Genomic DNA, 20,921 nt, shown 5'->3' on the forward strand with positions numbered 1-20,921 from the left:
GTTCAACGCCTTCATCACGTCGGTCGGAGGTCAGAGGTGAAGCCGGGAGGAGCGAAGGCTGCGAAAGGAGTGGGGATCTCGGTTCTTGGCTGCAAGATGCCGAAAGCAAAGGGTAAAACCAGGAGGAAGAAGTTCGACTACAGGGTGGATAGGAAAAAGCTGAAGAAGAAGATGGCGAGGAAAGAGACTCCCCGGATCCAGTGGTGAGTGCAGCGGGCCGGGCCGGGCCGGGCCGACACGCGGTGCCCTTCCACGGCTGGCAACTTCTTGTAAAACTTGTTTCGAGGGGAAAATAATTCAACAGTCAAACGGAAAAATAAAAGCATTTGGCTTTTAGCTTGTGGGATTTGATTCGCCGAGTGAAGGGCGGGCTTTTGCGCGGCGTGGGGTTGAACAAGAAAGTCTACATCTGCTGTGGTTGAGTGTCACGCACAAACGTGCTGGAGAAACTCAGCTACTGTGGAGCAGGGAGATCCATTTTAATTGACGCACAGTGGGTGGTCTCGGCGTTGAATGCACTGCCAGGGCAAGTGTGGTAATAAGGGGTTAACCAGGGGTTATCCCGGTGACCTTGTCTATAAAGCAGTCCAGGGCTACCGTCTAGCCTTCTAGGTTTGTCTTGCAGAGAGACAAGACCTCTTAATGTACATATTAGTTTATTAAAGCAGTCTTATACTCGCACTGGTGGTGTGGTTATTGTCTGTTCTGGTTATCGAACATAAGAGCCACAGACCGTTGGTCCGTGACGAGGGTGAAGTGTTTGCACACCAGATAATGTTGCCAGTGCCTTACTGTAGTGCCTCTGTAAAGTGCTCATTGCCTCTTGGTAGGACCTGGCATCCTGTATAAGGGAATAAGGGTGGTCTCCCAGCTGCGCTAACAGCAGCATTAATAGCTCTTTATCCGATGCCTCAGCACCCTCCACGTAATTCAGAAAGCATCTCTGCCAGCGGTCAAAGTGCGTGCCAGCTCTGGGATTTCTGAGGTCGAGCTCCATCCTGTCTGGTCACAGCACATAGCTAAGCTGCAGTCTCTGGTCCCTTAGGTAATGTGGGGGCACCCTGGGGGTCGCTCCCGGTCTCCACGTGGTCTCTGGGTCTAGGTGTAGCAAGGCCGGACCCTGGGGTACTGGGAGCTGCTGGTTGAGCCTCTGTGGGGCTTGTGTCTGCTGGAGGAGTAACCTGGGTGCTTAGGCTGAATCTCTCTTTTGCTTTGGTATGTTTGCAGTGGGCTTAGGGGGGATCCCAGTGGTAGCGTCAGGTCTCCGTGGTACTGGGGAAACTGCTGCAGGGGGAGTGACGGTAGCAGTGTCTGCTTTCCCTGGCTCTGGAGTGGTCGGGAATTCTGCACATACATGGCGATTGGGAGCACGACGTGGAGATCCTTCCACCCGCACTTGTAGTGGCCCCTTTCTGATCAGACCGGGGTTTAGGGTCAGCAGCGCCTGTACCGGCAAACCCACGGGCAGGCAGGGCTCTTGGCTGTTTCTTACCTGCCCTATCATACTTCTGTGGTCTTCCCCGCATTCAACCACAATTCCAGTACAGCGGTCCCTCGCCGTCTCTGTCCTCAGATGCACATGCGTGCTGGTCGTCCTCGGATTCCATTCCTCAGGAAGAGTCTCCAGGGGGTTGGGAATGCGTCTTGGAGCAGAAGCAGCTTTTATCCTAGTAGCTATGATATTAGTTTATTAAATTGTACTGACAATAACCATACCAGCAGTGCGAGTATTCGACAGCTTTAATAAACTAATATGTACACTAAGAGGTCTTGTCTCTGCAAGACAAACCTGGAAGGCTAGACTGTAGCTCTGGACTGCTTTATATACAAGGTCATTGGGATGACCCCTGGTGACCTAGTGGTGTAATTACATATCACCACAGGAAGCTCGGTCCAGGGTGACCGCTGGGGGAGAAGGAGAGCAGGATTGCTGACCACCTGTCCGTGATAACCCTGCTTCTCCGTGACGGGTACTGGAGAGGAGCGCCAGGTGCAGCAGTCAGGAGACGCCGCCTGCTCTTCCCATGGACCCAGAGTCTCAGATTACCAGAAAGGTGCAAGTCGGCTGTACCGAGACACAAGGGGAGACCGCAACTCGGAGCTGAGTGTGCGGGGAGTGAGCGGTTGCTTGACCGCAGACCAAGAGTACAAGCCTGCCAATGTGCCCAAGAGCAGAGGGGCTGGAGAAATTTAGCAGGCCAGGCAGCATTCGCAGGTCGTCACGGGTAAATCTTTGTACAGAGTAGTAAGGTGCCTGACCTGCTGGAATGCTCTGTGATGTAGTGGGGCATTCCCTCTGTATCTTCATACCACTGTATCACCCCCTCTGGGACTGTCCTGCCTGAGTAATGGGACGTGCTCGGACATTACAAGAGTTTACTACTTTTATCCATCAGCCATGGTTCTGTGAAGGTGACCGTCATGATTTCGCTTGAGTTTCTGTGGGATTGTTCCTATTCTAACACTAGTCTCCATGTGTTTGTCCACGAGGAAGTCTTTGTAAGGTCAATTAGGCTGGGAAGAGCTTGGTGCTGTTTGAATACAGATTCTACACTAATGCTGGGTGGCCTTCCCAGTATTTTCTTTTTCTTTTTTTCTTCCAATCTGCTGTTTCTGATCCAAGGAAGTGACCATTTGGTTGATTTTGGAGGAAATGTTAGTTGCCCACGTGGTTGTTCTCCCAAGTCAGATCTGGTAAGATGACGTGAAACCAATAAAATCTGCAAATACTGGGGTTGTGCAATGCACAAAAGTGCTGGAGAAAGTCAGTAGGTCACACAGCATACATAGGAAGTAAATGCTAACCAAAGTTTCAGGAATCTTGGAAAACAGGTAGACTAAAAGAGGTTGGGGGGTAGAGACAAGAGGGAGGGGGTGGAGCACAAGCAAGAGATGATACAGGTGGGAGAGTAGAAGAGAAAGAAGCTGATAAGTGATGGGGAGAGGGCTAAGGGTAGCTCTGATAGGGAACTGGAGGAAAGAAGACCAAGGGATAGATAGAAAGACAAGAGTAGGGGTTAATGAAAATTTTATCTTAATGCTGTCTGGCTGGAGGCCAGAAGATCTGGCCCAATTTGTGGGTGATCTTGATTTGGCAGAATGCAAATCCATGGCATTAGTGTGTGGAATTAAAATGGTTGTCCACTGGGAGGTCTTTCCTGTGCTAGTGGATACAGTGAATGCTCTCAATTAAGTGATCTTGCACCCTGCGTTCAGTATTCCTGATATAGAGGAGGCTGCATTAGGGGTCATTTACTGATTCGGGTGCTCCAAGAGATTCAGAAATTTTGTTTCATTTGGAAGAACTGTTTGGGGCCTGAATGGTGATGTGGGAAGAGATGTGGGAAGAGATGTGGGAAGAGATGTGGGAAGAGATGTGGGAAGAGATGTGGGAAGAGATGTGGGAAGAGATGTGGGAAGAGATGTGGGAAGAGATGTGGGAAGAGATGTGGGAAGAGATGTGGGAAGAGATGTGGGAAGAGATGTGGGAAGAGATGTGGGAAGAGATGTGGGAAGAGATGTGGGAAGAGATGTGGGAAGAGATGTGGGAAGAGATGTGGGAAGAGATGTGGGAAGAGATGTGGGAAGAGATGTGGGAAGAGATGTGGGAAGAGATGTGGGAAGAGATGTGGGAAGAGATGTGGGAAGAGATGTGGGAAGAGATGTGGGAAGAGATGTGGGAAGAGATGTGGGAAGAGATGTGGGAAGAGATGTGGGAAGAGATGTGGGAAGAGATGTGGGAAGAGATGTGGGTGTGTGTAGTCTTGTGGTCACAGAGGTATGGTACCAAGGGGGCAATTGGTGGGATAAGTGGATGACTGAGTATTGAAAGTAGTAATCCCAATGAAAAGCAGGGAGGGGTGGGGAAGATGTGTCTAGTATTGGGATGTCAGTTTTCTCCTTTTAAAGATATGAGGGAACCAGATATAATAATACATTATATTTGTACTCAGTATTTAAATTCTATGGATATCATGTTGAATATTTAACTTGTGTGTCTGAATTTTGTTGTGCTGAACAGCCCAGGAAGCAGTTTTGGAATGTGATCACTGGTAGAAACAAACTCAACTTGAAAAATATAATTATTGCATTTTTTTTGGTTCCTTGCTGTTCTTCCTTTTCAAGTAAATGAAGATGCTTTTCTTGAAGATTTTCTCAAGTGCTTTTCCAGGTTTTTTAAAAATGTAACTTGGTGCTCCACTGCTTGAAATCCACGAGGAGCCAACATGGCACTGCATTTCAGAACAGTTGGTTGAAGAGTGACTAGTAGTTCAAGACTTGTGTTTGCATATGCATTCTGGGAAACTGCTATTTCTCTGTAAAATTTGAACACTTAAATGCAACAATTCTTTCTGCTTCTCCTACTGGTACACTCATCATTTAGTTTAACTTCTGACTTGCACTATCACTTGTGTAATTTTAACTCTGCACAGATTTTTGTTCTTTATTACCATCCCTTCTTATTTTGCACGTTAAAAATTATTTTTAACCTTTTAAGTGCAGAAGGATAAATGGATCCTTCTTGACCCAGTAAGCATGTCCAGCATTTTTATTTCAGCATCTTTATAATTTATGATGTTTGCAATTGATATTTCAAGATAATAAACTGAGGAGCAAGTTACTTGAGTTTGGAATATGTTTTAGTTATAAATATTTTGTTGCACAAGATGGCTTACGGCTTATCCAAAAGATTCTCAGAAATCTTCCAGAATATCTTCCAATGTTTTACATGTGATGAATTTAGAAGAAAGCTTAACTGAACAATAATGCTTATTTAAATACTAATTTTGTTTTGAAAAGTGCACAGATAAGAAATGCATGGAATGACAGAAAATCAGTTGCTCAAAATCTAGCTGAAATGGGTTTGGCATCCGATCCAAACTGCGCACTTCCCATTAAGAAAATCCAGGTATGTGTATTTGGAGTTCTGAATTTAAGCCAAATGAAAAGCTACAGAAATGGACAATATTCTTTGGTTGCATAACTTTTATTGTTTAACCATGTAGTAGATGGTTGGAATTACGTGCAGTTGAAATTAGGAAACAGAAAAGCCTTCACACAGGCCTTCCCATTGTTATAGGTTATGTTATATATATAAATGTTTTTAAAAGAGAGATTGTGGGGGGGTTTAGTGGAGGTCACTTCACAAACAGGTACTTTCCCTTCATATCTCATTTAAAATGCATAGCTTTGCTGAAGTTAGACATTCAGGCACCTGTGGCTTTGCAAATGACAAGTTCCTTCCAAAGCAGGGGCAAATGGAGAAGTCCAGGCTCAAGCGCTGATAAAGATCTTTCAAGGATTGGATTTGCAGCCTTGGGAGGGGTTATTGTTTTTACAAGGAGAGAAAAGAAAGAGAGAGAGAGAAAACAGGATTCTTTTAGAGAGGGAAGTCAGTTCTGCTGTGACTTTTGAGGCTGCCACATGGCAAGCTGGCAGACTTGTTGAAAATCCCATTTTGAAAATGGTTGTGAGTTCTGAGTTCAGCCTATTAAAAACCCTTGTAGTCCTTGCAAGAAGAAATGGCTGGCTAAAGTAGCTTTTTTTTCTGAAATAAGGGAAACAAGTGGAACTCTGGTGACCTGGAAGAAAAGGTTATAATATCATTTAGAAAGCCCATGATGGGGCAAGTTTCTTTGGCAGGATACTGAAGTGGCTGATCAGAGGAAATCAGTTTGTGTGTGTGTGTCCAATGAGCAACAAATATCTCTCTGAAACCAAAAAGAACCTTCCTGAGCGGTAACCATTTAGCTTTAAGCATCAGAGCCTGGTGAACTTTATAAATGTTAAATTCTGTGCATAGTATAAGAATTGCCTGATACCAGTGAACTTGGAGAAGTGAATGACTGCAAAGAACTTTACTGAACGTATACACATTACATATACGCACTTAGAATTAGAAGGGGGTTAAGTTAATAGCAATAAGTTTTTATGTTTAAAGAAAATTAAAAGCAACTTTTGTTTTAAGTAACCATTTGTCTTGGTGAATTTCTATTGCTGCTGGGTTTTGGGGTCCTCTGGACTTGTAACACTATTTTGTACGCAAAAAAACTGCATCATCGAATAGAGACAGAAAATTGAATTGTTCACTTCAGGAATCTGGCAACGGAGTGTTCTGGATATTAAGTTTCTAGTAATGGAATTTGATGTTGTGAATATACATAGTATGGCCTCAAGGGATTTTCCCTGAAACAGTAGTACATCTGGAGTGAAAAGGCCTAGTCACAATGCCAACTCCCTTGCACTAAACCCTGCACAGTATTCCTGTAGGCTCATTGATTTGATCAAGATAAAGTTCAAAGCAATTGGCCCCTTTTACCTCTTCTCAATTTAAAATCAAGCTTGCTAAAATCTCACACTATAGAAATTATAGCTACAGAAATGTCAATTTGTGGGTTTTCAGTGTAAAATAGAGAGCGAAGTGGTACTCCTACAGAGGTGTATATATTGACATTTGGATATATCCCACTGAAAGACTGAACTAAAAGCAGGATGTCAATGCCTAAATATTGAAGGTGGAATGAAAGATAAAGAAGGTTCCGTAAAGAACTTTGATAAAAGAAGTCACTCTTGGTTACCAGGACTTCCTGCCTTGTTGGCATAGCCTTGTGATGTATCTGTAAAAGGACCTGAACAGTGGGGCTGTGTCCTTCTATTACCACCATTTGATCACCAGGAACTATACATCTACCTTTGAACAGTCATGGTCTTTCTTTTTTCTTTGACCTGTTCAAAATTTCAGAAGGTGGGCTCTCCAATGATAATGAAATAGATTATTCAGTAAAACATAAGTCTGCTAATGCAGTGATTGAAGTAAAAACACAAAGCTGGAGAAGCTCACCAAGTCAAACAGTGTACTTTATATAGCAACAATAAATATTATTTACAAAATTTCAGACTTGAACCCTTTATCAAGATTTCCCTCACTCCCCAAACTTCCTGATCTGCCTTGGTTAAATTGGTTTTCACTATTGCAGTTATTTCCAGTTACACCATGTTGGTGATATGGACTGTATAATGGTATTTTTATATACAGTGGTATTGTTTCTTTTCACATGGTCAAGCTGATGTTTTAACTGTATTTTATAATGTTCACGATGTTCAGTAAGCATTAGGTCTAAAACATTTAGAATACAGCACAAAAACAAATTTCAACCAAAATATTTGCAACATTACTTTCCCCAAAGTGAAGGGAGAATATTTTGGGGAAGAATGTGAACCACATTTTAATTTTGAGTCAGCATTTTGCTAAAATGCTGTTATAACAAAATGGTTTAATTTGTTTTTCAGAAAATGGAAGTAACGTCAGCAGGTGGAAAGCAAGTTGTTATTAAGCCATATGTCATAAAGGGTTTGTATCATTATCAGAATGTTCATTCTTGGATATAATTTTTAAGTAAACTTGCCAGCCTGATAATAAATCAAAGTAAATGTTATTTTGGTTTTGTAATTCATAGTAAATTCAATAAACCAGTTCATTTGTTAGACACTTTTAATCAATAAAATCATTTGCCCATAGGAGTGAAGATGAAATGTTTCTAAAATGCTAATACCTGATCTATTTTCCCACTATAGAGCTAGAGACCGAGGCAAGCCTCCCCAAAATAACAAAGCCCACTCTTTCCAGAGAATTCATTGGCTATGTGCGGCATATGATTGAGAACCATAAAGATAATTACAAGGTACAGTACATCTGAAAAATATTCTAGTTGGCAGAGCTGATCTGGGTATCCTGATAGTAATTATTTCTAATTATTTTTGTTACAAGGCAAATTCATTGTATAAGATTAGTTGAATAACAATTGTTCTGAAAATCTAACCACATTTTCAAATGTAAACATTGAAAGCACTATTTGCTGCATTCCAACTACTTAAATATTCACTGTATTTTCAATCACAAACATCTGGGACATTCTCACCTGCTGAATTCCTGAATTGTAGAGAAAATTTTATTCTTGTCCAGTAGTTGGTCAGTTATTTTGGCCTTCTCGTTGTCCAGTCACCCTTGCATGAAATCCATCCTAGACAAAGATTTACTTTTTTTAATAGTTGAACAGAGTCCTTGACATTCACCTGCTAATGAACATTTATACACAATAAACTTTGAAAAATAAATTGGAAGTTTTGTGTAGAAGATTTTAACTGAACAAAATGCATTTTTTTCAAAAGTTAATTAACCGACTGTAAGTGTTTATATCCTCATAATTCAATTGTTGTGATCAAATTGAAGGGACTTGCAATATTGTCAAGGCTTCTTTTGTTGCTGTAGTTTTATTGCTCAGAAAATAATGCATTGAGGCAAATTTGCATCCTGTGTCATCCTAGATGTTTTTCAGAAAATTACTCGTTTCTCTTGCGTACCTTATGGATTTATTTAATTACTGGAGTCATTGTTCAAAATGATTATTTTTGGTAATTTTTAACATTATTAAATCTCCTTTATAGAAAAAAAATCAGTGGTGTTTTTCTGTGATACAAATGCTCTTTGACTACGAGCATGTGGTAATAACAATAAGAATACATGAAATAAAAGCCCTTTATGACTGTGGCTGTTCTGCCCCTGGATTCCCTTCTCTTTTATGCTAGTTACCATACTTTTCAATTCTCCCTCTTAAAAATGTATCCGCTTGCATATATCCTAAAGATGTACAGTAGCCTCAACTATCCTTCAGGGTAGAGAATTCAAAAGATTATACACCCTTGGTGAGAAAATTCCTCCATATCTCAGTTACAAAACTCGTGGAAGGTGGTTTAAAACCAAAATTCTCATACTATAGGAAGCATATCAACATCAACTTTGACATGCCCTCTTGGGATTTGGCATGTTTCAGAAAGATTACCCATGATTCTTTTGTGCACCAGCCTTTCATGAAGCACTTTGTCAAATGCCTTCTGAAAATTAACATTTTATTTACTTTGCTTGTTACAAGGTAATAGTAATTAGAAAAATCTTTCATAAAATCACTTTGGCTTGGTTTATTTATATTGTGTATCTCCAAATGACTCACTATTTTTCTTTATTGTAGATTTGAGTTTCTTCCCAACAACAAATACAAAGCTAGTAGGCCTACTGTTACCCCCTTTCTCTTCCTCTCTTCTGCAATAGAGTTAAATTTTGCAATTTTCCAATGGTACCTTCACAGAACTGAGTTTTGAAGAACCTGATCCAATGCCTCTGCTATCTCTATAGCCACTTCCTATAAAACCTTAGGTGCAAGACATTGGGATCTGCTTTTTGTTCCCTTGTGATAATGATTGTTCTAAGTTCTCTTATTTGAAACTAGCAATCAGAAATTATGTGATGTTTTTAGAATCTTATTACTGATTCTTGTAAAATTCCCATCCTCTGGTCAACCATTAGTCTTTTCCACATTATCTACTCTAGTCATTTATTTAATATTTGTCTACTTCCTTTGACCACATATTTGTTCATCCTTTATCTGGGATCCCCCTTTCCAATTGGAATAAATTTCTGCTGAGTGTGTAAATCAACCCAAACAATTTATTTGCAAGTAATGGGAAAATACATCTTCAAATCAGCTTGGAGTGGGCATTTGTTGTTTGAAATTACATTTTTATAGCCCTGCTTAGAGAAAATGTTTGTGCAGAATCCTTTTTTTTTAATATAACATGAAATGGGGAAGTAGTAAAAGTTAAAATGTCTATTGGAGAGAAGACTCGTGTCAGGTAGAAGAATTAATAAATTTTTTTAATCCATTGAGGCATGTGAAGTTGGTTAGCAGGCAAGGGGAATTAAAGTATTATCCCTTTGGGCAAGTCAAATTTTCTCATCCTAAAATTTTGTAAAATTGAACAGATTGGAAGAGGGGAAAAAATTGTCACGAAATCTAATCCTGCCCTTGGACACCTGAGCAGGGATGGATTGCACAAATCATGCCCAACGTTCTTTACTCTGCAGCTGTTTGATATTACTGACTAGCTTGGATCACTTCAATCAGAATAGGCCAGCAAATTATTGTTTCAATTTGAATGAACTAATGATATGCATTACAACCTCAGTATTGTTTTAAATTTGGAAATATTGAGCATGTGCTTTCTCATTTTTCACTTAGGCAATGGCAAGAGATGACATAAACTATTACCAGGACACGCCTGATCAGATTAAGAAAAAAATTAACTCATTCAAACGTTTATATCCAAGTGAATATGCTGATCTAGTTGAAACTTTACAGGGAAAAATGGATGTATCTTAAAACCATTTTAAACCCAATCAAATGTAATCTTTTTATGTATACCATTCAATTTTGCAAAAGAACATGACAGTAAATTAATCATTTTGTATGTATTGAGGCTATATTTGAATACCAATTATACAAATGAGTGTTCTGACCTGCTTGACATAATTAAGTTCAGATTTTTGAATTGTAATTGTCACAAAGTATCTATAGTTGTTTATTTTGATATTTCATACTGTTATCAGGCTGAATAAAATGTGTTTTTAGAATATGGGTAATTTTTGTTTGATTAATACTGACTTTGACCTGTAACACATGTTTTATATTTCATAATGGTTTAAGATGGAGACATAAGCAAAGAGGGAGGGGAGGAAAAAAGTTCCTATTTTCAGGTTGTCTCATTAAAATCTTGACTAATTACCAGCTGATTTTACCAACAATAACCTATTAACACATATTCTGCCTAACATAACAAGAAATCCTATGAAAGACTACAAATAGATGTTTCTCTTATTGTGTTCTCAAGTAGGAACTATTAAAGAGCCGATGATAAATGGAAAAGGAATGTTAAAATAACAGTCAAAGTTCTCAGCATGTTAAACTTGTTACCACAAACAGCACTTGGGCATCTAGCTTTTACTCAAAAGGAAGCCAGATAATCACGAGAGACAGGGGAGGTTGGGGTTGAGGCTTGTATCAGCAGTAAACATTGGCATGGACATCAACATGCATCTTCCAAACTAGTTTATTGCATTTGTTGTTCACAATGTGGCCCTCTTTACGTTGGCAAAACCAAAGGCAGATTTTGTGATCTCTTCACAGAGCACCTGCATGGGTAATCCTAAACTTCTTGTTGCACATCTCTTTAATTCTCAAACCCACTCTTATTTGGCCATCTGTCTGTCGACTCCTCCATTATCAGTGTAAAGTAGAAGAAACATTTTTGATCCAGGCACTTTTCAATCTTCTGGAATGAACACTAAATGTTACAATTTCATGTAAACTGTTCTGCATTATAAATGTAAACAAACAAGTATTCTCAGAATACTTGGACTGAAAAATAAACCTGAACAATTAATTATTTGAAGTTACTGCCTTCCCCTATTGAGAAATCAGTGGTATATTAAAACATGGTCTTATTCTGAAGTCCAAATAAGTTTTGAAAATAATTAAATTTTACTATGAACTTTATTCAAAGTTTTCAAAAGTAGATATTTCATGTCCTGGAAGATCTTAACTAAGAACTCCTGCAAGATCCCATGAGCAAAATTAATGTTTTTTTATTTGTAAAGAATAGTCAATGAATGCAGAAGGAACAATACATATTAGGGAGGTGGCATACTTTTTCCATTGATACCAGGTTTAAGCAAGGAGTTTCAAATAAAACATAAATAAATCTGGGAAACTACAATGCATTTGAAACAATATAATTATAAACAAATGACCTTCAGGAAAATGCATCACCTATCTTTACTTAGACTGCCTTAACTTTGATTCCAGATTAATATGATTCCATCAAGGTAATTTATTAACCAAACTGGCCTCTTGGACCATTTTGAACAATTAGAGATGATTATTTAATAGTGATTCCAGCAACATTCATGTTCCACAAATTAATACAAAAAAAACTTGAGAGCTGTATTCTCATAACTGTGAGGCAAAAATACATGTTGATTAAGTTATCAACCTTCCATCTATCCATCCAACCTTTATTAAATATATAGAGGGTGCAATAACCTGTTCACTTGCCAACAACATAAGTGGTAGTGATTAATCTTTTCTGAGCAGCTGCTGCAGCTCTTGTGCTGAAAGGCAAATTGTTCCTGATTTGTAGAATCCACTACATGAGCTTTATTTAAACATAGATTCCAATGTGATTGCAAGTTGTGGTAGCCACCAACAAGTTGTGGTAGCCACCAACTGTGAGGAAAAGATAATGCATATTATGCTTCCTATAATATTTTGTGCATTTTTAACTTACCTGACCATAAGAACAGTTTTTATTTAAAAAAAAAATACATGCTATCATAGAAATATCCTAATTGCTTATCAAGCTGGAAGAATAGAAGGAAATGGAGAGTGGTCAAAAGACCAAATTTACAGTTGTAAAGAAAAGCTTTGACTTTTAAAGTAGAAAATAATATGGGAAGGTATAAAAGTAGAAGAATATTAAGGTTGTATGAATTAAGTAAAAACAGAAATACCCAGCATCTGAAGAGAAACAAAACTGATGTTTTACCATGAAAATGTCAATAGTACTGGGAAGGTTTGAAAAAAAAAATTAAATTGCAGAGGCATGGGGTATAAATAGGACAAAGGGAATAAATTTGGTAGGATAAGTCCAGGGCTGTTTGGATAAATTATAGATGAAGTCATCTGGTTGATAGATCAATGAAGGTAGTTAGCAGAACACAAAGGGAGGTAAAATCAACAAAATAAATCTAATAGATAAATGCCCAGCAAGTCAGGCTAAGGGAGACAGAGAGAGAAAATGAACCAGTAGATCAGTGGTTTTCAAACTTTTTATTTCCACTCACATACTACCTTAAATAATTCCTTACTAATCAGAGCACCAACGGCATAGGAATTACTTAAGGTGGTATGTGAGTGGAAGAGAAAGTTTGAAAACAACTGATTTAAAAGAAATGTGGAATCTTAACTACAGGGAATATTTGAAGTAACAAATATTTAAGGGTATGCAGGGTAAACACATAATGGAATAGGGAATAAGGGATTGTGCATATGTTTAGACAAAGAAAGATGGGTGGAGTCTCAACTGGACCATTAATATCAATAAGGTTTGGTTGGATCAAACTGGCTATGGTGTTTTAGTTTCAACTCACTATTACTAGTGAGTAGAAGAATATTAAGGTTTAATCCTCACTCTGTTGCTTGGTCTTTTGATGTGGTTTATCAATAATGGCCTGTATCTGTGTCAAGGTACAAAAAGTACAACCAAGCCACCCAGTACAACACAGACTTTATGTGAATAATGTTAGCAGAAATGAGCACTTGTTATTGTTGGGTAAGATAAGGTCAGCTCACTAACACTGTTGCGCTAGTCAACAGCTTTTTTTGTAAACTTCGTGGGGGGAGGGTTCATTATAATGTTAAGGTCCATCTTTTGGGCAGCTCCATGGGGGAAGAACCTGCAGAAACAGTGAGAGTAAATGATTTCAAAGAATGTGACTGAAAAAAAATTAAATGTGTTCGTGCAAGTGAAATTTGTTCAATGTAGGTACAGTGTTGCATTTTTGTGTTTTTAAACTGTATTAGTTAAATAAGTTTCAAGCAACTGGAAAATATACATATCTGGCATCAACAAATCCTCTTAGATGCCAGATATCAGGGATTTTACTGTATTTCTTGAGATATTGAGTTAATTAGTAATATAATGGTTAAAAAATGACATGTAAGAGTGATCGTGGCAGGGTCATAAATATAGTATGAATAAAAAAAAGTGTTATATGTTGGTTTAGAAAAATTGCAAAATTAGATTAAAACACAATGGTGAGTAAACATTGATGATGATTTAAGGAAACACTTTATAATTCTGAGCAAACATGAATTCTGCAAATGGATTAAAAAAAATCTTTGCGAATACCGTGCACCACACTAATTAACTGGAGAATTTAACGGTTGGATTAGATTAAAATACAATGTTAAATTAGAGCCATAGTTACACAGCATTCATGCCTTTGCCTACCTAAGCCAGTGCCATTTGCCTGCTCTTGGCTCATATCCATCTAAACCTTCCCTATTCACGTACCTGTCCAAATGCCTTTTAAATGTTGTAACCGTACCCGCTTTATCAATCACTTTGACAGCTTGTTCCAGATAAACATCACACTTTTTGTGGGGAAAAAGTTGCTCCACAGGTCGTCATTAAATCTTTCCCCCGCAGCTTAAACATTAGATCCTCTGGCTTTAGACTAGGAGTGTGACTATTCAGTTATGCCCTTCATAATTGTGTCAGACTTTATAAGGTCACTTCTCAGTCTCCTAGGCTCCAGGGAGAGAGAAAAAAAAACTACCAGTCAGTCCAGACCCTTCCTATAACTCAAGCCCTCCAATTGCACATTTTCCAGTTGAACGATATCCTTCCTCTGGTAAGAATTCCAAACGTGGCCTTACCCATGTCTATATTACTAAAAAGGGCGTCAGTCCATCAGTCTCACTCCCTCTAAGAATAACCAGGGATTTGCAAGGTAGATGGAGGTGCAGATTCTGCGTATAATGACGCTGGTTTTCATCTCTAAAAGTAACCGCTGTTTGTGCCATGTCTACCTGTGTTTGCTGTGCCACGTCTATCTCTTTGTTGGAATGTGTTTACACCAAGGACCGAAGAACGCCGTGTTGCCCAGTTTCGAACTGTGTGATAATAATAAGCTTGAACTTGGTCTCTAGTTTGGTCACTACAAATTAAACCTTGGCGTAATGATCAGCAAAACCATCAAAGGGGCGTAGGTGGCAATGTGCGAGAAGCTCATGCTGATAGGATGGTGGGAGCCAATCCCATCCCTTCCAGTTTGGGCTCCCACTGCACTCTGCTGTAAACAGGGGCAGCGCGCATGCGCGAAGCCCACCGCCTTACGGCGTTGACGTCACTGTTCGGGCGATGGGTCGTGGGAACGTGCTGAAGGAACTCAGGTCACCGTTTCGGCCCTGACCCTGGATGGTGGGGACAGTTACCCCGTTGTCTTTCCATTATCTGCTCTTGCATTTGCCCTCAGGAAAGACCAGCGAAGAGCTATTTAAAATCCATGAATCATACTCCGTCCGATTCGACGCTAAATGGCGTGCTCGCGATGTCCTCTGTTCCCATGGTAACAGGGAGGCGAGGATCAAAACCCTTTGCTGATTGGATAATGAGTGACGTAGCGTGCACACACGTCATAGATTAAGGGAGGGGGGAGACCGGCCGACCCGTTAGTTTCCGAGCTGTTCTGGATCAGGGCTTGTTCCGTGATTGTTGCTCAAGCCTCACCTGCGGCGTCGCCCAGCCTCCAGGACCACTCCAGAGAGAGCGCCTTGGCCATTTTATGCCGGCCGCTGTCCGTTACCTCTCGGTGAAGACGTGCGGCGCCGCAGTGAGCGTGATGGCGGACTCCTGCGGGCCCTGAAGCCGGGCGAGTCTGTTGCGGGCCAGCGACAATGATTCAGTGCCGACGGCTCCTCGCTCGGACCAAGCTGCTACGCACTACACGGCTGCCCTAGGAGCCGTCCTTCGGCCGCTCAGCCGGGTCATAACGGCTGTAAGTGCATCTCCGTTTAGTCTGTTATCCCGGTTAAGAGAGGGGCTGAGGGGCGCAGTGCCATCCCTCCCCCAACCTCATTCCTCCCCCACCCCACCTCATCCCCCCCACCCCATCATCCCCCCCACCCCATCATCCCCCCCACCCCCGCTTCATGTACATCTGCCCATGCCGGGGTCTGGTGCAATACATCACCGTGCCCGAGTTTCTCCATCACCTTTGTGTGCTACAGGAAGGTTCGGGTATGTTTATTTCCAATCGGAGATGGAAGAGTTTTAGTGGGGTTTTTTTCTCTCTCAACAGGTGAAATCTGGCTTTTTCTTCAGGTGGCTCGGACTGTATCATGGCTTCAGATGAACACAGCGTGCCTGGTAATTTAGGATCGCTTTTATTCGTGACTTTTAAAGACAAACGAAATTCTTCCTGTTATGGATTTGCCACCGTGGATTATTTGCGGTTTGAAGCTTGTTTTTGCTTCTATAATGCAATATGCTTTCCAGTATTTAATGTGGTAGTGTTAGGTGATGCTAGTGTTGGTCAATTGTAAGAAATGCAACCTTGTACAGCCTTTACGAATCGATAATGTATGTAATCCGGGATCATTGCCATTGCAACTGGTACGTAAATAAAATTAAATATTACTTTCCTGTGCATTGCAGCAATCGAGCATTCCTCGGGCATACTAGAAAAGATGACCTTGCCGATCGGGGTGCACCGTCGAGCATTCAGTTACGATGATGCTTTGAACGATTTTTCGCCAATGACCCCTCCACCCTCTGATATGGGGAGCGATATTTTGTGGCAGCAACCCGTTATCCCAGAGCGGAAATACCAGCAATTGTCTATGGTATATTTTGTTTGCAATTTGTGTTTCAAATTCCTTGTATCTAATTCTTTAAAGTAATACTTTGCAAGTAATTGCTTGACTTGGGAATTATGAAAATTATATTTTATAAATGGTTTAATTGCTTTCGTTTTTTTATTTTTAATTTGATATCAGGCATGAATTTATGTTGGCTTCGTTATTGACTTTCTGGTGTCAGATGATGCCAATGTTGCTCAGTTTTTTGGCGTCAGGATGGGATTTTATTCTAGATTTGTAGTTCATTGCAAAGTGAACAGAGTCAATTTACGAATAACTTTATAATATCACAGCAAGAAATTGAACTTGGCAACTATGTCCAATGAAACTAGATTGATTTCTTCAAAATGTTCTCCAGTCCTATCGTACTTTTCAAACACTTGTAGTAATATAAAATGTGCTTCTGCAGCTTTTGTCTCCTGATTCTTTAATTCAAGTTCAATATTATTGTCATATGTACTAAGTGATATTGTTTGTTCAGTGAACAGTCTAGCTTGACAACACGGTTAAAGAAGTGCAGAGTTGCTGAGAGAATTCAATTGGTAAAGCACAGAGGCAATATAATTTTACCATTTTTTCATTCTGGAGTTTTATATTGTATTGATGGGAAAGAAACTGTCCTTTGGTGGTGTGTGAATTCATGCTTCTGAATTTTTGAAGAGTGTGCTGCTGGCGATGGACATGATTTTTAATATTTTCTGCTTTTCCAAGGCAATGGGAGATTTAGCTGCACTTGATTGGGAGGGGAGGTGGTTTGAATGGTGAATTGAGCTGCAGTTTTCTGTGGTCTTGGTTGGAGGCTTTCCCATGCCATGCAGTAATACACACTTTCAGTATATTTTTATTGGTTCATCTGTAGAAGTTGATAAGGGATGCATTAAGATGTCAAATTTAAACAGATTTCTGGAGATTTACATATACAATGTGCTTTCTTGGTGATTATGTTGACATAAGTAGACCAGGAAGTCACTGCAGATGTTTATTCCTGGGAACTTTAAACCACCACTGTTGATGCACTCTGGGGAAAGTAGCTCTGCTCCTCTTCTGAGGTTGTCCTGGCACCAAGCCATGTCCCTCTATCTGCTTTCTATATTTCAGCATTGTTAATGGAGATCCTGCCTTTGATGGTGGTGTCATCTCCAAATTTATAGATGGGAGATGTAGCATTGTTTGGCTGCATAATTATATACAGAAAGTATTGTAGGGATCTGAGTACCACAGCCTTGTAGGGAAATTGTATTAAGGATGATTGTGGAGGGGTTGCTGTCACCAATCCTCACTGATTAGACCCAATTGTAGAGAGGGTTACTGAGGCCAAATTCATGATGGTTAGGAATGAATTTATTTGGTACTGTTGAGTTGAAAATGAAGCTATAGTCAATGAATGGTAGTCCAAATCTTTTTTTAGACTGAACTCTAAATATCTCAATTTCTTGTAAGTTGCGTAGAAAGCTGCAACAGCTTACCTTGCAGATTACTTGACTGTATTTTCAGGATTTCTATGTTTACTGAGTATGTGTGTATTCTGATTATTAGCATTGGGTGCTGGTAGGCTCTATTTTCATCACAATTTCTGGCCTACTGATTCTACAGTAAGATAAATATTTAATTTTTGTGGTGTTTCATTGCAGGTAGAAGATGGAGACAATGGTGTTTCATCTTCAGTAGTTGCTTCTTCATCAGGTGAAAACCTAAGCAAAGTCCATGTGGTGAAAGCCAAAGCAACTTCTGTCATTATGAAGTCACTTATGACACGTAAGGCATTACTGCTCCTTAGAAACCGTAATTTCATTCAAACACTGTCTCAGAGTGTTACTTCAGTCACTTTGCTAGTGTGAAGTATTTGCTTCACAATTGATCTCAAACTCCTTACTTCTAACCAAATGACTACACACCCCTGAAGAATTGATCAATGACTGTACTAGTTTGGGTCAAAGTGCCAGCCAGCCATAGATTAAGTTTTTCATTAGCGTTATATTCTCTATTTGATTTTTATTTTGGAGATTTCACTGTTCTGTGCACACAACACTAATTATATCATTTTATTTGCCCTTGCTTTATAATTTTACATCTGTTTTGAGTTCTGCAGTGATCTCACTTTTTGACACCCTGACCCACTTTCTCCCTACCATTTATTTCACTGTTGATTTTAATTGTCTTTTATATTTTTTTTAACCATTGATTTACTTATTTTCTCAATTAACTTTTCCCATCTATTAATTTTCCTCATCCTTGTTTGGCCTTGCCCTGGGTGCTCCAGTTTCCCCCCATATTCCAAATTTGTCTATGGTTGGTAGCTTAATTGGAAGTATTTGGGCAGTATGAGCTCATTGGCCAGTAGGGGCTGTTATTGTGCTCTCTCTCTCTCTAATTTAAATTTTAAAAAAATTAGGAAAAATAAAACATTTCATCAATTACAACTTGAAAAACAAAAATATGAAAATCTGAAATAAAAACTAATACTGGGGTTATTCAGTAGGTTAGGTCACCTGCAGAGAGTTAATGTTTTTGACCAATGTTGTTTTCAGTTTTAACCTAAAAGAGGCAATCAAAAGCTTGGTCAAATGGTTAGGATTTCAGATTTAATTTGGATGAGGGTGTGTTTCAAGGTTCATTTCCAGAGTTTAGGGATTTGAAAAGGAAGAATGAGAATTATTAGCGTCCAAGTTAATGAGTGGTAGACAAAATGGACCATGCAAATTATGCGAATTAAAACAAACAAAAATCTGGAAAGGTGCAACATTTCAGTATCTGTGGAAAGACAAAGTTAGCAAATTGGATTGAAAACCATTTGTCAAACGACTGAATAAGGCTTCAAGCTTGATATTAAATTTCCACAAGATGTTGCACATTGAGCCCGAAGTGGAAACAATATTAAGTTGGTGAAATGTTCTGGAGCCAAGATGACTGCCCTCCATAATCAAACCATCTTCCACTCAGCAAATTACAAGTTTGGTAATTGGAGACTTTTTTCCTTTGTTTCTGTTGATTTTAATTTTATCTGGTCAGTGCCTGATTTGATGTTGGGGCAACCACTTTCTCCTTGCCTCTCGTGTTCATGTTTGGATCCAGGGCTTTGAGGTCTGAAATCTTTGTTGATGTTTATTGGGGCGGCATGGTTACTGTAGAGCTTAGGGCAACACTGGTACAGCAAGCAGTGCCTGGGTCCGGGGTTTGAATCCAGCTCTGTAAGGAGTTTGTATGTTTTCTCCAGGTCTGTGAGAGTTTCCTCTCACCGTTCAAAAAAGTACTAGGGATGTAGGTCGATTGGGTTTCATTGGGCGGCACAGACTCTGTTACCATGCTACATGTATGTTTAAATCTTGTGGCAATGCCACAACTTAATCTTGGTTTCAGCAAGCATTATTGATCAATTGTAACACTTACAACACCTATTTTTTGAGCAATATTCAGTGAATTAGGAACTCGGCAGGAGAGGCAGCATCCATGGAAAGCAATAGTCAGGTGATGTTTTGGTCTGAAATGTTTTATCTGTTGCTTTCCAAAGATGATTCCTGACCAGTGGAGTTTCTCTAACACTTTGTGGGTTGATCATTATTGATGATTAAATTTCTGATTTTTTTTTTTTAATTACTAGAACAAACACAGGAAAGCATACAAAGGTTTGAGAAACAGGCAGGTCTGACGGATGCTGGTTACCAACCACACAAGGGCCTAGTTGCAGAAGAGGCCAGTTATTACCGTGTAGGAGAGGCATTACAGGTAAAAATGTAGCACTTTCTTGCTTATAAAGTAGAAGAAATGTATCTGGATTCAAATATGTCATTTGTGATGTAGATTAAACTGCTCTGCAATGGCATCCACATTAAAGGATAAATTGACGATCAGTAATCTAGTACTTTTGGTTGGAGCTACGTTGCGACCATTAACCTCAGTTATGGTAGGACTGAACTTGGATTGCAAAAAATATTTTTTGTTAATATTATTAGGTGACTTTGAGATACTGAGACTATTTACAAAAATAGTACTGCCTTGTGTCATAATATCATTGACAAGTTTCAGTGCTGTGTTGGCGGCAGCTTTTTAAATTGCCAAAACACATTTACCCCAAATATGAAGTGATAAGACTATTCAAGCATGAATGAATTTCTAAATGTCTTTGCTAGATATTTATTTTTGGAATATTTAAAGAAATGCAGATTTGATCTTTTTACCAAAAAAAAAATGGTGATGCTTGCTGTGCATGGATTGCAAAAAAAAAAAAAAAAAAAAATCTCAATGGTCTGATTCCTGGGATTTTGAAACTGTTCTATCAGGAGAGATTGTGTTGACTCAGCCTCTATTCACTCTAGATTTAAATTAAACCAATTTTAACAAGGCTTGACAGGCTGATTATATAAGAAAGAGATGTATTTCTAGACCTAAAAGGCTTCAAGGGAATTGAAGAGAAAGAAAAATAGCATTGAGATAATCGACTATGATAGTTTTGATTGGCAGGATAGGCTTTTTGTGGCCAATGGGCATCTTCAGGGTTCTTTTCCACATTTTGCATTTTTCAGTAGGGATGCAGCTAGTTATTTAAAATAGTTGCTACTTATTTTTAATTTTTTTTTAAAGCTTGTAATATATTTTGCTAATTTCATGCAA

At 39.4% G+C, this 20,921-nt stretch overlaps 2 protein-coding genes and 1 long non-coding RNA gene across 3 annotated transcripts in view; 2 read left to right on the top strand and 1 right to left on the bottom strand.

Annotated features, from left to right (window-relative positions):
* nop16 (NOP16 nucleolar protein homolog (yeast)) lies at positions 1–10,465 on the top strand. The gene is made up of 5 exons (XM_069898743.1): positions 1–203; positions 4,801–4,909; positions 7,291–7,351; positions 7,576–7,682; positions 10,074–10,465. The coding sequence occupies exons 1-5, from the start codon at positions 97–99 to the stop codon at positions 10,212–10,214; spliced, it is 525 nt and encodes a 174-aa protein (XP_069754844.1). The 5' UTR covers positions 1–96; the 3' UTR covers positions 10,215–10,465.
* Positions 6,871–15,495, bottom strand: LOC138743400 (uncharacterized). The gene is made up of 3 exons (XR_011344856.1): positions 14,484–15,495; positions 7,920–8,021; positions 6,871–7,410 (listed from the first exon to the last, which is right to left on the bottom strand). It is a non-coding gene; the product is annotated as an uncharacterized lncRNA (long non-coding RNA).
* Positions 14,819–20,921, top strand: part of kiaa1191 (KIAA1191 ortholog) — a 16,821-nt gene continuing 10,718 nt past the window's right edge. The window contains exons 1-5 of the mRNA XM_069898741.1: positions 14,819–15,451; positions 15,755–15,822; positions 16,111–16,298; positions 17,945–18,068; positions 19,912–20,036. Of these exons, the coding sequence (XP_069754842.1) occupies positions 15,795–15,822; positions 16,111–16,298; positions 17,945–18,068; positions 19,912–20,036 (465 nt within the window). The 5' untranslated portion in view covers positions 14,819–15,451; positions 15,755–15,794. The remainder of the gene's footprint in view (positions 15,452–15,754; positions 15,823–16,110; positions 16,299–17,944; positions 18,069–19,911; positions 20,037–20,921) is intronic.

Source organism: Narcine bancroftii, chromosome 9 (genome assembly GCF_036971445.1).
Source record: "Narcine bancroftii isolate sNarBan1 chromosome 9, sNarBan1.hap1, whole genome shotgun sequence".
Lineage (NCBI taxonomy): Eukaryota > Metazoa > Chordata > Chondrichthyes > Torpediniformes > Narcinidae > Narcine > Narcine bancroftii.

Bases quoted from the DNA above. Each gene is read 5' to 3' on its own strand.
- nop16 (XM_069898743.1), top strand. From the start codon at position 97: ATGCCGAAAGCAAAGGGTAAAACCAGGAGGAAGAAGTTCGACTACAGG. The intron at 204-4,800 runs GTGAGTGCAGCG...TGTTTTGAAAAG, and splicing joins GAGACTCCCCGGATCCAGTG to TGCACAGATAAGAAATGCAT. The intron at 7,683-10,073 runs GTACAGTACATC...TTTTTCACTTAG, and splicing joins ACCATAAAGATAATTACAAG to GCAATGGCAAGAGATGACAT.